The sequence below is a fragment of the Vicugna pacos genome, chromosome 4, assembly GCF_048564905.1.
Source record: "Vicugna pacos chromosome 4, VicPac4, whole genome shotgun sequence".
NCBI classification, from domain to species: domain Eukaryota; kingdom Metazoa; phylum Chordata; class Mammalia; order Artiodactyla; family Camelidae; genus Vicugna; species Vicugna pacos.
Window position 1 is genome coordinate 71,473,649 of NC_132990.1, and position 19,189 is coordinate 71,492,837.

The 19,189-nt window shown below is 44.0% G+C and overlaps 1 protein-coding gene and 1 long non-coding RNA gene across 5 annotated transcripts in view; one reads left to right on the forward strand and one right to left on the reverse strand.

The window, feature by feature from the left end:
- The window catches only part of PBX3 (PBX homeobox 3), a 198,914-nt gene extending 183,500 nt beyond the window's left edge, over positions 1 to 15,414 (forward strand). Inside the window, exons 6-10 of one of the 4 annotated variants that reach the window (XR_012072270.1) lie at positions 8,824 to 8,989; positions 10,238 to 10,350; positions 11,116 to 11,205; positions 11,391 to 11,500; positions 13,886 to 13,972. Coding sequence is in view for 3 of the 4 variants with exons in the window: in XM_072960126.1 (XP_072816227.1) it covers positions 8,824 to 8,989; positions 10,238 to 10,350; positions 11,116 to 11,205; positions 13,886 to 13,978 (462 nt within the window). In the remaining variant the exon portion in view is untranslated. Of the gene's footprint in view, positions 1 to 8,823; positions 8,990 to 10,237; positions 10,351 to 11,115; positions 11,206 to 11,390; positions 11,501 to 13,885 lie in introns of those variants that run through there. The other 3 variants (XM_072960126.1, XM_072960127.1, XM_072960128.1) reach the window with 3 other exon arrangements.
- Positions 14,792 to 17,384, reverse strand: LOC140696165 (uncharacterized). The gene is made up of 2 exons (XR_012072271.1): positions 17,237 to 17,384; positions 14,792 to 15,633 (listed from the first exon to the last, which is right to left on the reverse strand). It is a non-coding gene; the product is annotated as an uncharacterized lncRNA (long non-coding RNA).
- Positions 17,385 to 19,189: the final 1,805 nt, after the last annotated feature.

Here is a 19,189-nt window from a genome sequence, read left to right on the forward strand (position 1 = left end):
ACTGTAAGGGTTATTGTACATTATGGCAATAAAATTTTTCACAGCCTCAAATAAAAAAAATACAGTACTTGACAAGTGAATCTGTTTTAAATTATTTCAGATACTATGGAAACTGAATTTCTGTTTGCTCAGTTCTCCCATTAGAAGTGGATTGTATTTCAAAAGTTGGTTTTCAAGTCAGTTGTTCAGAATTTGGAACTTATTTTCTAAAAAAGAAAAAAAAAATGGTTTGGATTCTTGGGCTCACTTTTAACCATAAAGGAGCTGAAATATTTTACATTGAAAAAGTAGAATGTGGTTTGGTAGCCCTAGTCATTTAATACAAAGGAAAATAAATAAAATTGAATAAATAATTTTTTTTAATTTTATAAAAAATATTCAGAAAAAACAGGTCTTATTAGAGAAGGTATAGTGGAAGAAGCACAGGAAAGGCTTTATAAACTCAGGCAAGCTACATAAATTTTCTGCCCTCAGTTTTTACATCAGTTAAGCTAGTCTTTGTGAAGCTCAATGAGATAATACTGTGAAGTTCCTGGTAAAATTTCTGGCTCTAGATGAACTCTCCATAAATGGCTGCTGTTAGCAATAGAGGTACAGGTAGGATCCAGACCCAGCTTTCCTACAAATTCTAGGTCCAGTGCCTTGTCCTGCAGGTGGCTGTGTTGGGGCAGGGGTGAGAAGGGACAAGGAGGCATGGGTAACACTGTCAGCAGTTTATGCAGAACAGCAGCCCAGCAGCACAGCAGGGGCGTGGCAGGCAGGAGCTCTTGGTCAGGTGTTACCCTCCTGATAGGGAGTTCATCGTGCTCAGCTGTGCAGGGACGCACCCTCCTCGCCCTTCTTACTGCTGCCTGTTCTCTATTGGCAGAACCCTGCCAGCGCTGGGAGCATGGACTAGCTCTCCCAGAGTTCTCCCAAACTCCTGTGGAAAAGTGATCTGACCTTAGTGGCGATGGGAAGCAAGTGTAGCCTGTAGAGGGTTTTGTTGTTGCTGCTCTTTTTGCTTGTTTGTTTAAAGAAAAGGGAGAGCTAACATTTACTGAGTGCCTAGTACATCCCAGGCACAGTCCTGTGCCTTTTAACATGTTATCTCATTTACCGTTCACAACAGCCCTGTGAGGAGAAAGCATTGTTACCCTGTCTTGTAGACCAGGAAAGGAGAACTTAGATGATGTGACTGGACTAAGGTAACACAGCTAGGAAATCACAGAGCGGGGACTCACACTCCGATCTATCTGGTTCTCAAGTGCCCTCTGGGTTCTCAAGGGCGTGCACATATGTGGTTATCTACAGTGTGGCCAGCCTTTCTGTCCTTACGTAAGCTTTGCTGGATGTGCACCCTTGGGAAGGAGAGGAGTGGAATGAGATTTAGTTTATTAATACCATTAACTTTAAAAATTGAACAGTATCTGGCTTCCATTCCTCATTTCAAATTGAATCACATAATGGGGATGAAAACATATTGATTAGAGAGAAACTATTTATTAGAGATAAAATTGTTTACCATGTAAATATGCTTCATGTTCCATTATACACGACTTGGCATTTCAACATTTCATAATCTGTTGCATTTAATTAGGCACAGTACATAAAGTATGCATCACAAGTAAACACAGGAAACACAATGGCAAATTTTTCTAAGATTTGTGCTTCATAAATTTTCAGTTTGCTGATTTCAGTAATGAAGTTTTAGTGTCAGCTGCTGCTCCTCCAAACAAGTGCCAATCCTCTCCCTAACATATTTTATGCAAGGAAGCAAAGCTAAGGATGAACTCTTAAGTTCTGCACTTCTGCTTCCTGAAGATTAAGTCGTTAAGTAATAATTTTTCTCTTTTATTTAACATTGTTATTAAAATGATAAATAAATGTAGTGATAGAATTTGAAATGTAAGATACAATTAATGCTAATTAATAAATTGGTTTTCAGTGACTGTAGAGACATTGTAGATGGTTTAGCTTTTTAATTTGAACACTGCATTTTTCTTAAAGGCAAAGCAATCTGGGAAACTTTAATGGCCTGAGATTTACAAAGTGTCTGATTTTAATTATCTCAGAAATTCTCAGACCTGCCAACCCTGTCCTTCAGATAGAATACAGAAATGGGATTGTTGATTCCTGTAGCTGTGTGGGCCAGCACAGTGCCTGGCACTTACACTCTTCAAGATTATTCAACTACCTCTAAGTGATTTTTTTTAGAAAGCATATTGGTTACTTTTTTCATTGAAAATTACATTTTTCTTTTTTTTAAAGTAACTTCTGATTTAAAAAACCCCCAATACTTGCTTATCTGGAATCAATTTGGATAATACTTGAAAACACAAAAACCCCCCACAAAATTAGAAGTTACTTATAAACCCTCTCTAAAAGATAATCACACGTTGGTATGTGGGTCCTCGGCCTTTTTCCGTATACATATATGTATGTTCGCATGTGCACACCCATGTGTGTCTATGTGTGAGTATTTATACCACCTCCCCACAGAATTCTCACGCTGTGTACAAAGGAAAAGACCCCTTTCCTCCTCTTTACAATATATTGTGACTATTTGCCCCATGTCAATAAATATTTTTCATCAACATGATTTTTAATCAGTGATCATATTCCATTATACAGATGTGCTATAAATTCTTTCTCTTAAATTTTCTTCTCTTGCTCATACATAGGAATGTAGTGAATCTCTGCACATACATCTCTAAATATTTCCTCAAGATGAGTTCTTAGTAATGCTCAGTCAAAGGGTATGTATATATCCATATTTGCTGGCTTACTCTCCAGAAAGTTTATGCTAAATTATAAGTAAACTATATCTACCCCTTTAGGTTTATTTCTTTAAATGTTTTTGATTTCCTGAAGCTGACAAATTTGTTCTTTGTTGAGCTCCAAAATGTCATTGTGACCCAAAGAAGTGATTGCCCGAATGAACCTTGTTTTTATAGCTGAAGGTCTGTACTACATACACCCCTGCCAAGGAGCTCCCATGTGTTCTCACACAAAGAAGTTAAAATGCAACCAGAATTAGCCTGCTCACTTAGGGCAGCAGTCTTGAACTAAGGTGCACATGCTTCACAAAGTAGTGGAAGGTTTTCCGGCGGGTACAGGAGTGTTCATGGTTTTAAGGTGTTCACTGGCCAGCTTTCTGTGTGTGTGTGTGTTTCTATCTACTCCTTCCTGAAGTCCATGTGCCTCAGCTGCTGTGGTGGAAGCGCGTGTTCTTGGCCTTTCCCCTCTTCCCCTTTTCCACTTGCCCTTTTTCCATTTTATGAAACAGATGCTCTGACCCCATACAAGGGCCCATTGCCCCAAATGTGAGGTCTTCTCTGGTGCCCAACAAAGAAGTATGGGAAATATTCGTGCTAACCAAACTTGCTTCACTCAGCACTTTAATAACCCAACACGCCCCTGATTAATAAATGTTTGTGTGATAAAACCTTACTTTTGATGGTCAAAATAAGTGTTATTATTTATCAAAATAAATATTTGTATTGCTTTGATTAATTTTAGACTAACTGTAATGCTAGTTTAATCCAGAAGAATATATTAAACATGTAGAGCCCTATAATTACAGGAAATAAAAGTTTAAAAATTTTAACTTCCTCATATTTCTTTTGTAGAGCATAAAAGTATATTGCATTGGGATGATATGGGAACCATCCCCATTGTACTTCCCAGAAATCTCAGGCTCAGTCTCAGGCTTCCGTTTGCCTGGAGCACTCTTCCCTTTCCTGTTCCTTAGCCGGGGCCTGCCCGTCCTTAGATGCTCTTGCCTCAGGTGCCCGTCCCCTGGTACCCACACCTCCTCCCACTCGCACTGCTCCCTCATTCTCCACAATGGAATGTTCCTCACTTGTTAGGCCTCCACTCAGATGTCACCTTTTCCAGAAACACTCCTTGATTCCCCTTTTCTCTTTTCCTTTAGAATGGTTTCTTCTTCCTCTTTCACTGTAAAAGAGGGGTTCCAAAGTTAAGAAGGGAAGTTAAGTTAGAGAGTAGAATAAGTCTCTGGTGACAGTGATAGCTAATAGTTATCAGGTAATCACTATAGCACGCAGCATTTCTATGAGGAAGATATTACTATTCTTGTTATTATTTTCATTGTATATGAGAGAAGACGCTAAAGTAACAGAAAAACCTGCCCAGGGTCACTCATAGTAAATGGCAGAGCGCGGATTTGAAACCCAGACCCTGAATCACAAGCATTTACTCATTATACAGTTCTATCCGCATCTGATGTATCTACTCAGAACTGATTCTGAGTCAAAGCTTCTGAGTACCTTTTTGAAAAAGGTTAAAAAAAAAAAGTGATACAAAAATTGAATTTAGTTGTATTATTTGGAAAACACTTTTACTTCTTCCCCAGCCTTGCTGAGGTATAATTGAAACGTAACATTGTGTAAGTTTTTTTAAGGTATACAATTGTGTTGATATGATACATTTGAAAATTGAAAAATGATTACCACCAGCGTTAGCTGCCACCTCCATCCCATCCCATAGTTACCATTTCTTTTTCCTGGTGAGAACATTTAAGATGTACCCTCTTGGCAACATTCAAGTATATGGCACAGTATTATTTGCTGTAATCAGCCCCTGGTAACCACCACTCTACGCTGTTTCTCTGAGTTTGTCTTTTTTAGATTCCACATTTTTAAACATTTTACTTTTTAAGAGTAGTTGGCAGTCTGCAGCTGAATTGAGTCCGGGGAAATACATTACTGTAGTAAATGGGAGAGAACAGGAGCCTTTCCAGCCGCTTCTTGGCCTTGCAGAAGGGCCCTGGAAAGTCAGCGGCCAGGGGAATGTTCGCTCGTCATTCCCCTGATTGCCAAAGGCTTACAGTCTGGAGCTGGTGGCAGTGAACATCAGTAGGAGGAGGAGAGTACTTGTGATTTTATTCCCTTTTTTAATTGATCTTAAAATTCTTGCCTGGCCCTTTGCCTTCTGCGCAGTCCAGAGTCATGAATCCTTGATATGTGGCTCAAAAGAGAAGCACAGGACAGGGTATTCCCTTTCTCTCCACCAATTTCCTGCCTGTGTTTCTATTCTGGGACCAACGTACAGACCGTTCCAGTTCAGAGACAGAACAGGCTCTGCCCTCATAGTGCCGGTGTAGACAGCCTGGCTCCACTGCGAGCCCTGTGTAGGAGGGGGCCGCCTGTGCTCTGTCGCTTTTGGTGCTGGGTGACTTTTGCAACTAATTGTATCCATCTGTTTTTAAAAGGTGAAAAAAATTCCTGAACTTAGTTGTCGATTTATACATTAATTACACTGATCTAAGTTGCAGCAGTGTGGTCTTAATAGCTGATTGCTGCAATACCCAAATCTGTGATATCAGAATGTGACGTGCATATTTTAATTTGAGAAATAGTTTAACATTTTTAGATATTCATTTAGATGTGGTTATGCAGGTTAAACATAACGTATGATCACTGCTTCTTTCATTGCTTCCAATTAAACCTTGCTTGTTAGTTTAACCTCTAGGTAATCCCATCAAACAATTGATGTCAAGGAAACACTGCCCACAGTAGCTTCAGATGAGTGGCCATTAATTTTAATTGCCTTGATATTAAAGATTAAGAAGTATTGGGACTAGCAGAATAGAAACGATCTGATGTCAAGCAAATCCACTTGCTAAAGCTTCCCCAGGCTGCTGGTGATATTAAAATTTTACTGTGAGAATTAAATAAACCTTTATTAGTGATGACTGTTGTTTGATTGGTCCAGGGGTATGCATAAACACAGGATTCTTACATATCTGGAGATGAGACCTTCGATGGTACAGAGATTCCTCAATTATGAAACTGTTAATAAAGCTGTAATCTGATTTTCCAGGCTAGGTTTCATTAATGTATTATAGCTTCTCTGATTGTCAAGGTAATATTAACTACAAAGTACAGAATCCAACCGAGAATTGTTTAGAAGAAAAGAATTCTAAGATGGGCCTTTGTTGCTAAATTCAGAGTTGGGGAATTTTCATTAATTATACTTAAGAAATGCCAAATTCCCTCTCAACCAGGAATATCTCCCTTTGCACTATAGATATATTCAATATTTAACTCTTTCAAAGGCCTGACAGCCTGAATCAGGCAGGCTAGAGAGATACTGTATCTTGAAGGAGGTTTTTGTGAACCAGCTCTCTATGTCTGTCTCTTTAGCCGAGGATGTGCTTGTGAAAGGTGACGGGGGTCTACGAGAACTCGCCTTGACAAACAGCCTGAGTGACCACCTTTAGGGTCATTTTGCAGTCTTAATTCAGAACTTTTGTTTTTAGAGTCATATGATTCTGGTATGGGAATGGATCTTAATATTCTCTGGGGCTGCCTTCTCCTGGTGCACAAGTCCCTCCCAGAGCATCTGCCTCCACCCTGTTGGGGGCCTGGGCTCCACATCAGCGTCGTCTTGGCTTCTCCCTCTCCTGTGACCTCTGCAGTGAGGCAGTGGCCAATTCTGCCTATTCCTCCTCTATGACATCCACCCTTCCCACAACTCCCGCTCTGCCCGGCTCGGGCCCTCACTGCCTCCTCATTGGTGTACTCTCCCGACTCTTCCTCCCACTACCACGTCCTGTACAGTTATCATGCGCACCTGCCGCAAGCATTTGGGGCTCAAAGATGGGAGGGCAGAGAAAGCCAGTGGCAGGGTGGACTCAGGTCCCTTGGGGCTGTTTGAGAGCCTAATAATGTGACAGTGTAGACACTGGAACTGAGACCAATGAGTGGAAATGGAAAGGAACCAGATCTTGGTTCTGGATGGAGAGCTGTATATCCATCAGAACTATCTGCAGTGGAATCAGGGACTTTGTGACATGGTGAGTACATCTCTGGTGGCAGAGATGTCATGAACACAAAGAGAAAACAGAGAAGGAGGCACAGGTTTAAAGGACATATGAATTCCATTTCAGACCTATTGAGTTGCAACTTGCGACAGAACATTTATAAGGAACGTCTTAAAAAATGAGAACTGAAATTCTTCATAGAAGTTAGGGATAGAGATGGAAATCTGGGAGTCACTCACAGAGACGATAACTGAAGTCTTCAATGGAGATCAGATTGCTCAGGAAGAAAGAAGAGGGCCGGGTGCTGAGTCTTGGAGAAACACACACACCCTGGTGTGTCAGGGAAGGAGGAGAAACAGGAGCATAATGTCACAGACACCATGCAAAGAAAGTGCTTTCAGAAGGAGGGGTGGTGATTACAGGTATCAGACACTGCTTAGAGAAGGCCATTGGATTTGGGGCAGGTGTGATACCTGTGTGACCATCTCAGTCAGCCACCTACCCTTGAGATTGTGACAATTACATGAGAAAACGTAGGCAAAGGGCTCTGCGTAATGCTCGGTGCACGGAGATGCTCATTAAATAATTACTATAGCCACTACTGTTTGAAATGAAGGAGAAAGGGACACGCCTCATCCTTCACGAGGGAGAATAATGGTGAAACAGAAACGGCTCGGAAGGCCTGATCTGCACATATTTGCTTCCTGATGAGTTTTGGCTTGTTTCTGCCTGAACCTGCGCTCGTGACGGCAGCACAGGTCTTGAGCTAGTGGCTGGCGGATGTGTGTGCGCACGTATGTGCTCACAGCGACTCCCTAGGATGGGACAGCATGTGGGCAGCAGCAGGCCAACATTGTCTTCCTCGCGCGGCTCCCTTCCAGGGCTCTCTAGCTTTCTCTGGAAGGATGAGTGCCATAGTCTGAAGAATGAGAGTGCTGCTTCCAAAGCAATTAAAGACTTGGCAGAGATGGTCAACCAGCATGCCCACTGGTGTAAATTGGGTTGGAGGGCTCATACCACTCCTTATTTTCCCTCAGGGTCTCTAAATAGCTGTTCAGGATGAAACAGTGACCCACCCAGCCTGATACCACAGCAACATGCCCTTTTAATAGATTATTAAGAAATTATTAAAAAGTATTTTTAAACTGTTACTTTAACAAGAGAGGTCAGAGCCTTTAATGTAGCAGTGGGTACCTATTTATAAGTTGCTGTGTGGGTTTTAGCTGCTTCTTTATATAATTCAGCTCACAGGTGCCTGAACACTCTGTGTAACTATAAGCAGTGAGTCTTGGGCTGAAGTTTTGCTGTCAATGAAAAGTGATGAAATCTGCCTATTGCCAAGATCTCCTTAGAAATCTCTTCCATTTGCCCTGGTTGACATCATAAGTAGTTTGCAAAAGAAATAAGTGTATTCCACCTGATGAAATCAGCCGATGATTCTGTGTTTGCTTTTGACCTTATTAGAATTGCTCGAGTTTTCAAGTTGTGACCTTCTCATATGTTAACTGGCAGAACTTGAGCAGCCATCTTGGCAGACGTACAGTGTCTTCTAAGGAAGGAGACAAAGGGGTTTTTCATCCATTATTTATGGATGTTACTCTTTTCAGCAGACCAAACATGATTCTACTGTACAGCTGCCAAAATTGTTCCAGACCCCAAAAGGATAAGTCATTCTTTCTCAACTATTTCTTATTATTGACCTAACTTGAGAAATGTTTTGTTTAGTTTTTCAGCTCCTTTTGGGGTGACTAATCATTATATACTAATTGGTATATGCCAACTGAATATTTTTTATGAGCAGTGCTCCCAGCCATTTTGGTGTTACTGGGGCCAGCTCCAAGAGGCAGTCTTACTCCAAGAGTGTTGAGAGGTTTGCCAAAAAGAGCAAGTGAGGCTCTACCCAATTCTGCATTATCCCCAGGATGTGATCAAACGTTCAGAGCTGAGTGTCTCCCAAAGTTTCCCTTCAGTGTCCAACAGTTATTATTGGAAGTTTGACTTTTTTTCCCCCTTTGAACCTTGCTTCCCTTCACTCATGTCCCTGTGATTTGTAGGTATCCAACTGGTTTGGCAACAAACGAATCCGGTACAAGAAGAATATCGGCAAGTTTCAGGAGGAAGCCAACCTCTATGCTGCAAAGACAGCCGTGACGGCTGCACACGCAGTGGCTGCCGCTGTGCAGAACAACCAGACCAACTCGCCCACCACGCCAAACTCTGGTGCGTACGGGTGCTCACTCCCTGCTCGGCTCAGGTAGCCTTATGCCCAAAGCCCTGTCCCACAGGCCAGGAAACGAGAGCCATGCCGAGGACACAGTGGATTTGTAAAGGAAGATTTATATTAAAATGAAGACCTGTTCTAGGGATGGGTGAATGGGAGGACGGCCAGAGCCTGTAGACCCACTGTTCGTAGTGAGTGCCACTCGCCACTAGTAGATTCTGGAGCTTTCCACCCTTAGTAGTGGTTTTTAATTCAGCAGTTAGACAGTGTACTATCACTAGTGATGATTTTAACTACATTTTTCCCACGTATTAAAGTCCATGGGGGTCTGTCAAAGGATGAGTGAAACAGCACAAGTGGGGAAGGCACCTTTTGCTGAGTCGCGCAGCTGGAATGCTGGGGTTGTTGGTACAGCGATGCTTTCCACCTGCTGTAGCTGCAGACTGGTCTGCTGTCCGCAGCATTTCTTTAGCAACAGTGCTGACTTGGAGGCTCGGTAGGTGGTTGGCTGTGAGGGGTATGGTACTTAGTACTGGATGCAGTATCTTGGCTCCTCATGCAATATATTTTGGAAGATTTTCATGTGGCATTTTTGATGGAGTTGGAAACATCTTAAAATAGCAGGGAACTTGAGTAGCAATGAAAGATGTGCAGCTCGTCCAAACAGCTGGACTTGCAAAGGAATTCAAAGGGCCTTTCTAAGAGATACTTTACATATATTTTTTAAAATTCAGAAAGTGGGGTTTTTTTTTGTTTGTTTTGTTTCGTTGTCTTCCTCCTTCCCCCCCATACCACCCCCAAGCTCTTTTTAATGGAACATGAAAACAGATGAAAGGAAAGTTAGGCAGAATGCATGGCTAAAAGAGAGCTTCTGAGAAATGCTTCTTCTCTGGGTAATTGTCCACCGTGACAGTGAATGATGGTGAAGGGCTCATTTAATGACCAAGTCCTGGAGGTAAATGAAAACAAGGGGGTGGTTCCAGGCCAGCTGCTGGGTGTTTTTCTGTTTATTTTGATTTTCTCTGTTTCATATATGGGCTTCCCCATTGGTAGGACTCTCCTAGATGCACAATGAATCACAGCACCTAACTCCTTGGAGTTATGCTCCATTGTCCTAGATCTGAAAATGCTTTACATTGTACACAACCTTTCCCTTCTGTACCTTTTCTCCTCTCCCTGCCTCTGGGTCTTTGAGGATTATGTGTGTAGCTCTCTGTTATTCAGCTACTTAACTCTTTCCTTTCCAGGTTCTTCTGGTTCTTTTAACCTCCCAAATTCTGGGGACATGTTCATGAACATGCAGAGTCTGAATGGGGATTCTTACCAAGGGTCCCAAGTCGGAGCCAATGTGCAATCACAGGTAGGAGAAATGCCCCAACTGGGGCCTTTCTAGCAGGGCAGGGTTTGGGCTCAAAACTCCTGACTCTCATCCCATGGAAGTGGTCTGCACATCCATGCAGAACCTGTGCTGGGTGCTTCCAGACGTGACACAACTGCCCCACCATTTAATTTAATGAGAGGTCAAGTGAACAGTGACTTTTGATGATTCAAACCTGATACACTTTGTGAATGCATTCGGCTCTGGCTTGAGCTCATGGAGAGGGGTTGGGTGGGTATTACTTTTGTTACAAAGTAGAACAGAAAAATTGTGTGTGCCAGTGTGTGTATGATTTAAAATACATATTACTCTGTTTCATTTCTGTGTTTTTTTAAAGTCAGAATACAAAAACCTGAGTTCTTAAAGTATATTCCACGTTCAACGCTTTTTCTCATCCTCTTAATGGAGAGCAGCTACTTGTTTTTATGCACATAGGGGTGTGTGTGTGAGAGAGAATACGTATTTATGAGTAGTTTTCACCCACAGCCACACACATTTGGTTGTGTAGATGAAAAGTTTCCATTGCCGTGAAGATGTTATTATTTGGCTGGCATGAAAAACAAAGATGTGTGAGTTTAAATATGCAAAGAATTTTTGAAATTGTGCCAGTCACATTTGATTGATAAATTTGTCTCTCATTCAAGATGCTAAACCCTCATGGCACACATAATTCAAATTGTTTCCTTTTGTAAGTGATGATGTTTTAATAGATTTGGGATGATGAATTTTGTTTCGTCTCACTACTAGGTGGATACCCTCCGTCATGTTATCAATCAGACGGGAGGCTACAGTGATGGCCTTGGAGGAAATTCACTGTACAGTCCACATAATTTAAATGTGAGTACTCTGGGGGAACCAGATTCGAAGAGCTGTAGGAACAGCACCAGGTAAACAGTGACCAATCAATAAATTAATGGCCACTTGACTTGGCTTCTCATCTTTTTGGCCGGTGGGGAAGGCAGCATCTTTACTGTACTTTTATTTTATGAACCTAAACACTGATATTACCTTTATGCCGCCAGAAATCCTCTCAGAGGCCCAGAGTGGCTGGCGCTCTGTCATCGATAGAGATCTAAGCATCAGCCCATTAAGATGCCATCTCCTCCTGGCCGTGCTGTGTTCCAGGGAGAAGGTAGAAAACAGGTCATTTATCTTAGACTAGAGCAGCAGGAAAAATTCCTAAACACAGCTCAGGTGAAGGGGAGGCGGGCCCCAGACAGATCAACAAGCCAGGCCAAACAAAGAATTCTGTTTGTAAGAGCAACTTGCCATATTGTCACTGTGGGATGCAAAACACGTTCGGCGTTTTTAATGGCCTCTCAGTTTTTAATTGTGGGGGAAATAATTTTAACTTTTGTAACCAGGTGACCAAAACTTAACACCCTGACATGGATGGAAAATAGCAAACACGTCGCGCCTGACAGGGAGCTGGGGGGTTGGGTCCTGGGGTGGAGGGTGGACAGACTCAGACTCCAGACCAGGGAGGAAACCAACTGCCCAGCACTGGGTAGTAGAGTCAGGAAGAACAGAGACAAAATTCTCCCTTCTTGGGGCCATAGCTTGCTGCGAGAGTAAATATTAATGATTTAAAAAGTGATTGAGGATGTTCAATTGTAAAAGGAAAAAAGGACCATTAAATACTCAAATCTTTTACATTTGAAATGTCAAATCTTTCTTTTTGGGTTTATAAATAACTCATAATAACCCACAACAAACCATATAAAAAGCCTTTTAGTTGCATTTCTCCTTTTTCATTTAAGTGTTTTGAAATGCTTCAGAGAATGTGCGATATCCTTATCAACATGATAAAATATGAAACTGTGATTGCCTGCAGCATTTTACAGACATGAATTCCATCTTCACTGATGAGGCTTGATAAGGCGCTGTTGTATAATACAGTGCATAATCTCAAACCACCAGAGTAAGGATTAATTTATTTTGAAAAAAAGAATGCTTGCTGACAACCTCTCCTCCAGCTGCCACGCTGGGTAAAAATATTGTACATTTGTTGTTTATAAATTTGGATAAAAGAGGAATGATGTTTACTTCAGATGGAATATCTTTAGACTTGTATCTGTGTAAGAGTTTTTCTTTTTCTAAGTAGATTTTCATACCTGAGGGGTGAGAACAGCTTGCCTTTTAGATAGAGAAGAGGATTTCTTCGAGTCCACACGAACACACACACGCTTGTCACCGCCCACCCCGCATAGTTGGCATTGAAGATACACTGCCATAGCATTATTTTTCCCTCACCTGAATTTGTTCTGCCTCAAGCATGGAAAATCCTTTTCCCTTTGGCTCTGGTCATGTCTGTGCGGTTGTTTGGTCCCCCTACCCCGACTCCTGCTATTTCTCTGTGGTTCTAGAGGGAGGAAAGGTGCTTCATATGCAGGACCCTGTAGTCAACCAGAAGACAGGGGTGAGGGGTTCTCAAAGAACAACACGTTGGGAGAAGGAAAAATTCCCAGCCCAACACTGGGCGAGGAATCTAGACAGAGTTCTCAGTAGCCTAGTGGCACAGGCCTAAAAAAAGACATTTTGGATGGACTCACAGGACAAGTTGCAGGCGGGTGTGGGGGGGTCACTGGTGCGGGAGGTCCGGGTCTGGGGGCAGTAAGCACGAGGCTGGTCTGGGCCGCAGGCGTTGGGTGTCAGCCAGCTCACCCTCGCCGTCTCTCCAGAAAAGCCCGCCCCGTCACTTCCACTCAGTGTTCCCCAACTCAAAAGCCCAGCACCTCCCTCTTCTTGACTGACATAAAAATATGTAGCGACAAGCTGTCTGCCACAGCAGAAATCTGATCAGACATTGATTTCAGCAATTGCCTCTATAGGCCAAGACATAAGGCAAATTTGTTTCTGAGGACTGTTGCTGCCGATGCCGGCCGAGGCAGGCAGGGCCAGCGGCACGCGAGCAGCGGCTGCAGCAGCCCGAGTGGGAGCACCACTCACAGATAATTGGAATCTGGATTTGAATAGTGTGTGCTCCTCCACAGTTCATGCATTTTCATTCTGCAAGATCCTGTTTGGAGGGAGATTCTGGCCTTCATTTTCCAAGGGTTAGAGTAACTGGCTGTCAGGTGTGTATAGAAAGAGGGCGGGCAGCTTCTTCTCTGTGGAAATGAGGATTAAGCTGAGCTGAAGTTTATACGACGCGGGGTCCGAGGTCTTGCCAAAGCATTGCACGGAGCTTCTCCACTGCTCCCTTCTTACAAGATTTTTTTTTGAGTCACTTGATTGTTACCAGCAAATCAAAGGCCAAGCTTCGTGCCAGCTTGAGACCAGCTGAAGCCCTCCTCAGCGTGCTGATTTATTGCCAAGTCTTTACTTGGTAGGATGGATTTGTTTTACATGCATTTAATCCCACTTTAACACATGCTTCAAACTCCTGCCAAAGTGGGTTTAGAAAATACATTTTGCTAATGCATCTTTGCTCTCATGTTGTCATCTGGGTATTTTAAATTGGGGAGTAGAATGAATATGTAGACGTGCACCCGTTGAACTGTGTTTCTCCTTTCAGGCTAATGGAGGCTGGCAGGACGCAACAACTCCATCTTCTGTGACTTCTCCTACAGAAGGCCCAGGAAGTGTGCACTCTGATACCTCTAACTAATCTCTGGCAACACTTTTCCCTGAGCTGACATGCCTTGATAAGTGCATTCAGAGCAATAGGAGGAAAAGGAAAGCGTTTTTGTAGCCCACCATCTACAGCTTTACTGTAAAACCTTGTCTTATTAGAGAACTTGGTAAATCTGTTTTTTAAGGAATCATAATCATTTGTATTTATACTTAAAAACACACAATGTTAAAAAAAAAGCACTTTATCCAATTAGGCCAAGATTTAACATTGTTGACAGTCCTGTAGCTATTTTATCATAATTTATTATCAATATTTGACATGAATGGTTTCTCACTTGCCAATTACTTGGCCTTAAGGGTAAAAAGTACAATATATGCTAAACCTCAATCGTTAAAGCAGATACAAAGACTCACCTCACCTAAATTGAACTTCTTGCATATTTCCATCGCAGACTTTGATTGTCCTTCTTTCTTATCGCTAATGGAGTTGGAATAAAGGAGCTGTTTGGCTAACTGTTAATGATGGTTGTGTTTAAGAATCTTCCTCGTCACACTTGTGTTGCGATCTCCTATGTTGTAATTAGATCAGAGACCGGTAGCATCTTTTCTCTCTCTGAAAGCACCAGTGCCCAGAGTCTGCTCGGTAATTAAATTATGGATCCAGATTATTTTGAGAGATGAAGATGCTTGCTGCTGATAGAGGTGAACACGAGATCTGTCTGGGGTTTTACGGTGTGCGCTGGGTGCTGCACAGACTTGTCAAGGTTTGCTACGTCCTCTGGGCATCGACACAGGCCCTGCTCTCTGGAGTGTTGTATATAGTGTAGCAAAAGAGTATTTATACATCTCACCAATCAAAACACAGCTTTATTACCTCATGCGAACTCATACAAACCAATAGAATTTCAACATGTTCTGTAGCTTAGAGTGCTCACTTACTACCTCTGAACAATACTCACGCTGTAGTTTGTCTCTTTCTTATCTTTTTGCATCTTGTAATTAACTCTTTGTTTCCTTTCATAAAATGTAATGTACATTGTAATCTTTTAAAAGAAAAATCCGGGTTGCATTTGCAACTTTTAAAAAACCGAGAGTGGAAACATTGGGTCTTAAATTAACACAGGATCAGTAAAACTGTTGTAAATACTGAGAAACATTTTGAATGTTCTTCATCTTGTTACTAATCATTGAAAAAAAAAGCGGCAACTAATTGTGATGCATTCAGATTTCAGTATTCAGTACTGTATATTTCACCCTGTGTAATGGGGCCCCCTCCTTTCTCTCTTTTTGTATTGTATGCGATTCTGAAACTGATTGAGTCATGAAAATAATTTGTGGCGGTGATTCTAATGTATTAAAAACGTTTCGTGTTCCTTTCTAACTGGATTACACCCTGGATTGAAAAAGTCTTCCTCGTGGTAGTTATATGTAGTTTCAAACATGAATAAACTTTTTGCTTTCATGATGCAATGTTGATGCAGTTTCTTAGCCCAGCACGTGAGCCAGGCAGTACATGCCGAGGAGAAAGCCTGGCCAGAAGCTGGCCTGAGCAAGTCAAAATGTGGCCTGTGGGGAGGGGCTCAGAGATGCAGGTGAGGCCGGGGTGGCTGACTGCCCTCTGCGCAGGCTGCTGGGTGGCTGTGGGACCGTCATCACGTGTCCTCACGTGATACTTCCGCTCTAAGAACACTGCAAGGAAAATGGATCACCACTGTCACAGGTTAGGAAACTGAAGTTCGTAAAAGTTAAGCAAATGCCACAAGGTCCAAGACCGAGGAGCACAAGGGCCCATGCTGGGAACCCAGGTCTGTGTGCCCTTGCAGCTCACATGCTCCTGGCCTAAAGATGCACCTAGCCCTTGTTAGATGAAAAGACCTGTTTGGTAATTTTTAAATAATAATCTGTCTTGTCACATTGACTTCTTTCTTTCCATAACTTCTGTGAGACAGCAGTTAAGAACAAGCAAAAGTTTGTCTGAAAAGAGTGGGCTTCAGATACTGTTAAAATAAAAAAAGCCTGCAACTTCTCTTTACATAGCTTTGGAAACTCTAAACTTATGACATGTAAAGCTAACTAGAAATCCTTTAACTCGATTAAACTTTGTTTTTGTTTTATTCAAATTGTCTGAAATTCCATAAATTTACATGTACGTCTGTCGCTAATACCTAAATCTTTATAATAAAAGAAGTCAATAGCAGGTAATTGGCCTGCTTACTATATCTCAAGGAAATTGACTCACAGGAAATCAGATTAATGTTAATCAGTTGCAGCAAATTGTCTCTGATAAATACAACTGTTGTACTATTTAAGTTGGTAGAGCCAGGCAAAACAAGGTCTAGGGCCACCGTTCCCATTAATCTTGAGGCAGTTAGACAGCGAGAGTAAACTTTATAAAATAGATTGCCCTCCAAAGCTGTCCTCCCTCACGCCGGCTCTCAGCCTGCCTGTAGCAATCTCTCCCATGGCTAAGTAGTTCTTTGCATGATCCAATTAGCTTATGGTCAGCCTTTTTTATCTTTGTATATAAAATAATATCCATGCTATGTGGATTTGCAGAATATCCTTTTGGAAACCAGACACATGCACACACAAATACATCTTTAAGTCCAGAAGTACACTCTTCTAAGGACCATCTCAGGTCTCATCTCGGGCTAGCCTACGGAGAGAAGCACATAACAGTTTTTGTTGGAGATTCACACGATGACTGGCAACCCTTGAGGGAAGATGTCAGTATGAGGCTTTATTCTGGGGAGGCCTCAATAAAATAGCAATTCCTATTCCAGAAGCTAATTGAGGCACTTGCACACAATCCCTCTTTGCACTTCAGTACCTCTTGCGGTTGGGGGGAAGAAGCATCCTCACTTCATAGCTAAGGAAACTGGGGCATGACTCAGGCCCCAAAGCTCCTGTGTCTCCTTTCAAATTGGGTGAAATGTGTTGATTTGATTGATTTGCTAGATTTCACCAGGTACCTTTTCTGGAGCAAGCAATGGGTTGGGATCTAAACCCAGAGCTGAATGAAGTCAGGCCCCACCCCTTTGAGAGGCCAAGATCCTGAGCCTAGTCCTAGTTCAGAAAGCAAACGCTTGGTGAGGGTTCTGGAGAGGCGGGTAGGTTTCTGAACCCCGAGACGAGAACCCGTTCACAGGGTCAAAGAGAATAACAGCAGGAAACCACCCGAAACACCCAATTGTGGGCTAAGGGGTCTGTCCACGCCTCCGGTTAGAGGCACGAGGGCACCGGTGCTTCCATGCCAATACGTGCTCGTTCACAAGTTTCGGAGTCCAAGTACCTGAGAAGCGACACGTTGGGCAGGTGTCAGGCTTCCACGTGGAGGTACACAGCACGGGAGGCACTCAGGGCAGCGGCCCTGGTGGCCTTGCAGACCAGGTTAGAACTTCTCTGTCGCCCTGAGCCGGCAACGGCGGCGGTGGGGGCGGCGGCAGCCCCTGACCGGAAGTGGGGGACGGGGGGCGGGGCTTGAGAGCAGCGTCCTTCCTGTGCGGGAAATGTGACAGGGCAAGTCTCCCAGATGAGGCGTTTCAGGTGTAAAATGTGCGTTGGTGCCACGAGAAAGGGACCTTCATGGGCTGCCAGCTGCACCTCCTGTGACGGCCCTCAACCAGGTACTTTCTATACGTTGTCTTATTTGAGGTGCAAAGAGGTGACACCCCCTGCCCAAGGTCTCTCACGAGCTGGAGTTCGCCCTGTGCAGGCCTCATGTGACACGTTTCAGCAGCCCCTCGTAGTGGGACGGAAAGGGAGGCTCCTGTGAACTTGCAGTGGGGGAAGGAGACCCTCCAGGGTGAGGTCCCTTTCTGGGGCGAGGTGGCCAGGGAAGTCATCCCCCCAAATTCCTTAGAGCTTGCAGCCCTCCTGCCTGTGCCTCCATTGCCCTGGCCACTTGAATGTGGCCTGTGGTGTGTACAGGACGTGTGTCACAGATGGTGTGTGGTCCTCTCCGTGTCTAGGGATCATGAAGTTGGGGGCAAGGGACAGGAAGAGCCCTCTGCTCCTGCCAGGCTGGGCCTGGCACCACAACTAATGGAGGAAACAGACTGGAGACGGTGGCTGTCGTGATGCACATGCAGTGCTGAGCACAAGGCCGGGGCCGCTCTGTATACGTGTCCACCTGTGCCCTGTAGGCACCTCTCCAATCCCAGGCTCCATGCTGCTTAGCCCACTGCCCACACAGCCCACTCTGGGTGTGAGCAGGTCTCACCTCCAGGGACAGTTTGAACCCTCGCACCGCCTCCTCCCAGCTGTGTGACCTTGGGTGAAGGCCTTAACATCCCTGAGCCTGTTTCTTCCTTCTCTCTTCTTGGAACATCCCTCTGTACTGTCTCCCTGGTGAATGCCTGTGTTTCAAGGCTGAGCCCAGACCACTGTGTCCTCCCATGGAGCCAGGTGCTTCTTTCTCCCTTGTGTAGTATTTTCTGTCCCCTCCTGAATGTCCAAGCAGAGACCTAAGGAAGAGGATCAGGAAGATGAGGTGGGTGAGGGGTATGGGCTCAGGGGAGGGAGGACCAGGCAAGGGGAAGAGCATGCACAAAGGCCGACGGCATGGTGAGCAGAAACATCAGAGGTGCCACAGTGGAGGCTAGCTCCCTCCGTTCCCAGGCTTTCTCCTCAAATGCTCATGGCAGCCTCATGAGGAAAGTCCTATCATCCTCTCCATTTTACAGATGAGGAAGCTGAAGCTGCTTGTCCAAAGACACAAGGAGACAGAACATGCATCTGGGTGTTTCTGAAACGAAAACCCACATTTTTCACCCTTTGTGCCTGGCTGTCTTGTCAATGTCTCTTTCTCATCACGGTGGGCAAGATCATTGTTGGTGAGCCTGAGGCGGGAACTGGGCAGAGAAGGGGGCAGATGCCAGTCTTTTCCCCCATCAGAGCCATTGGTTTCTCTCCCCAGGGGCCCAGGACCCCAGGGACACCCTCAGGAAAGCTGCTCTGTCCAGTGGCACTTCAGGCCAACAAACAGCCGGCAGTGTGGCCCTGCCGAGCCTGGAGACCCAGCCCCATGACAGAAGCCCACCCATCCCTCAGCCCTGATGACTCACTAAGTACTCTGCCAGGAGCCACACCCCGCCAGCCAAGTGGTACTGGCCCCATCGGAGAGATGGAAACAGATGCCCATGGCTTCTGGGGTGCCCATGGCCAGGAAAGCACCATGACTTAGCATTCATGAGTTTGGGCTCTCGAGTGAGACCACCCGGGGCTGAATCCCGGCTCTGCCGGG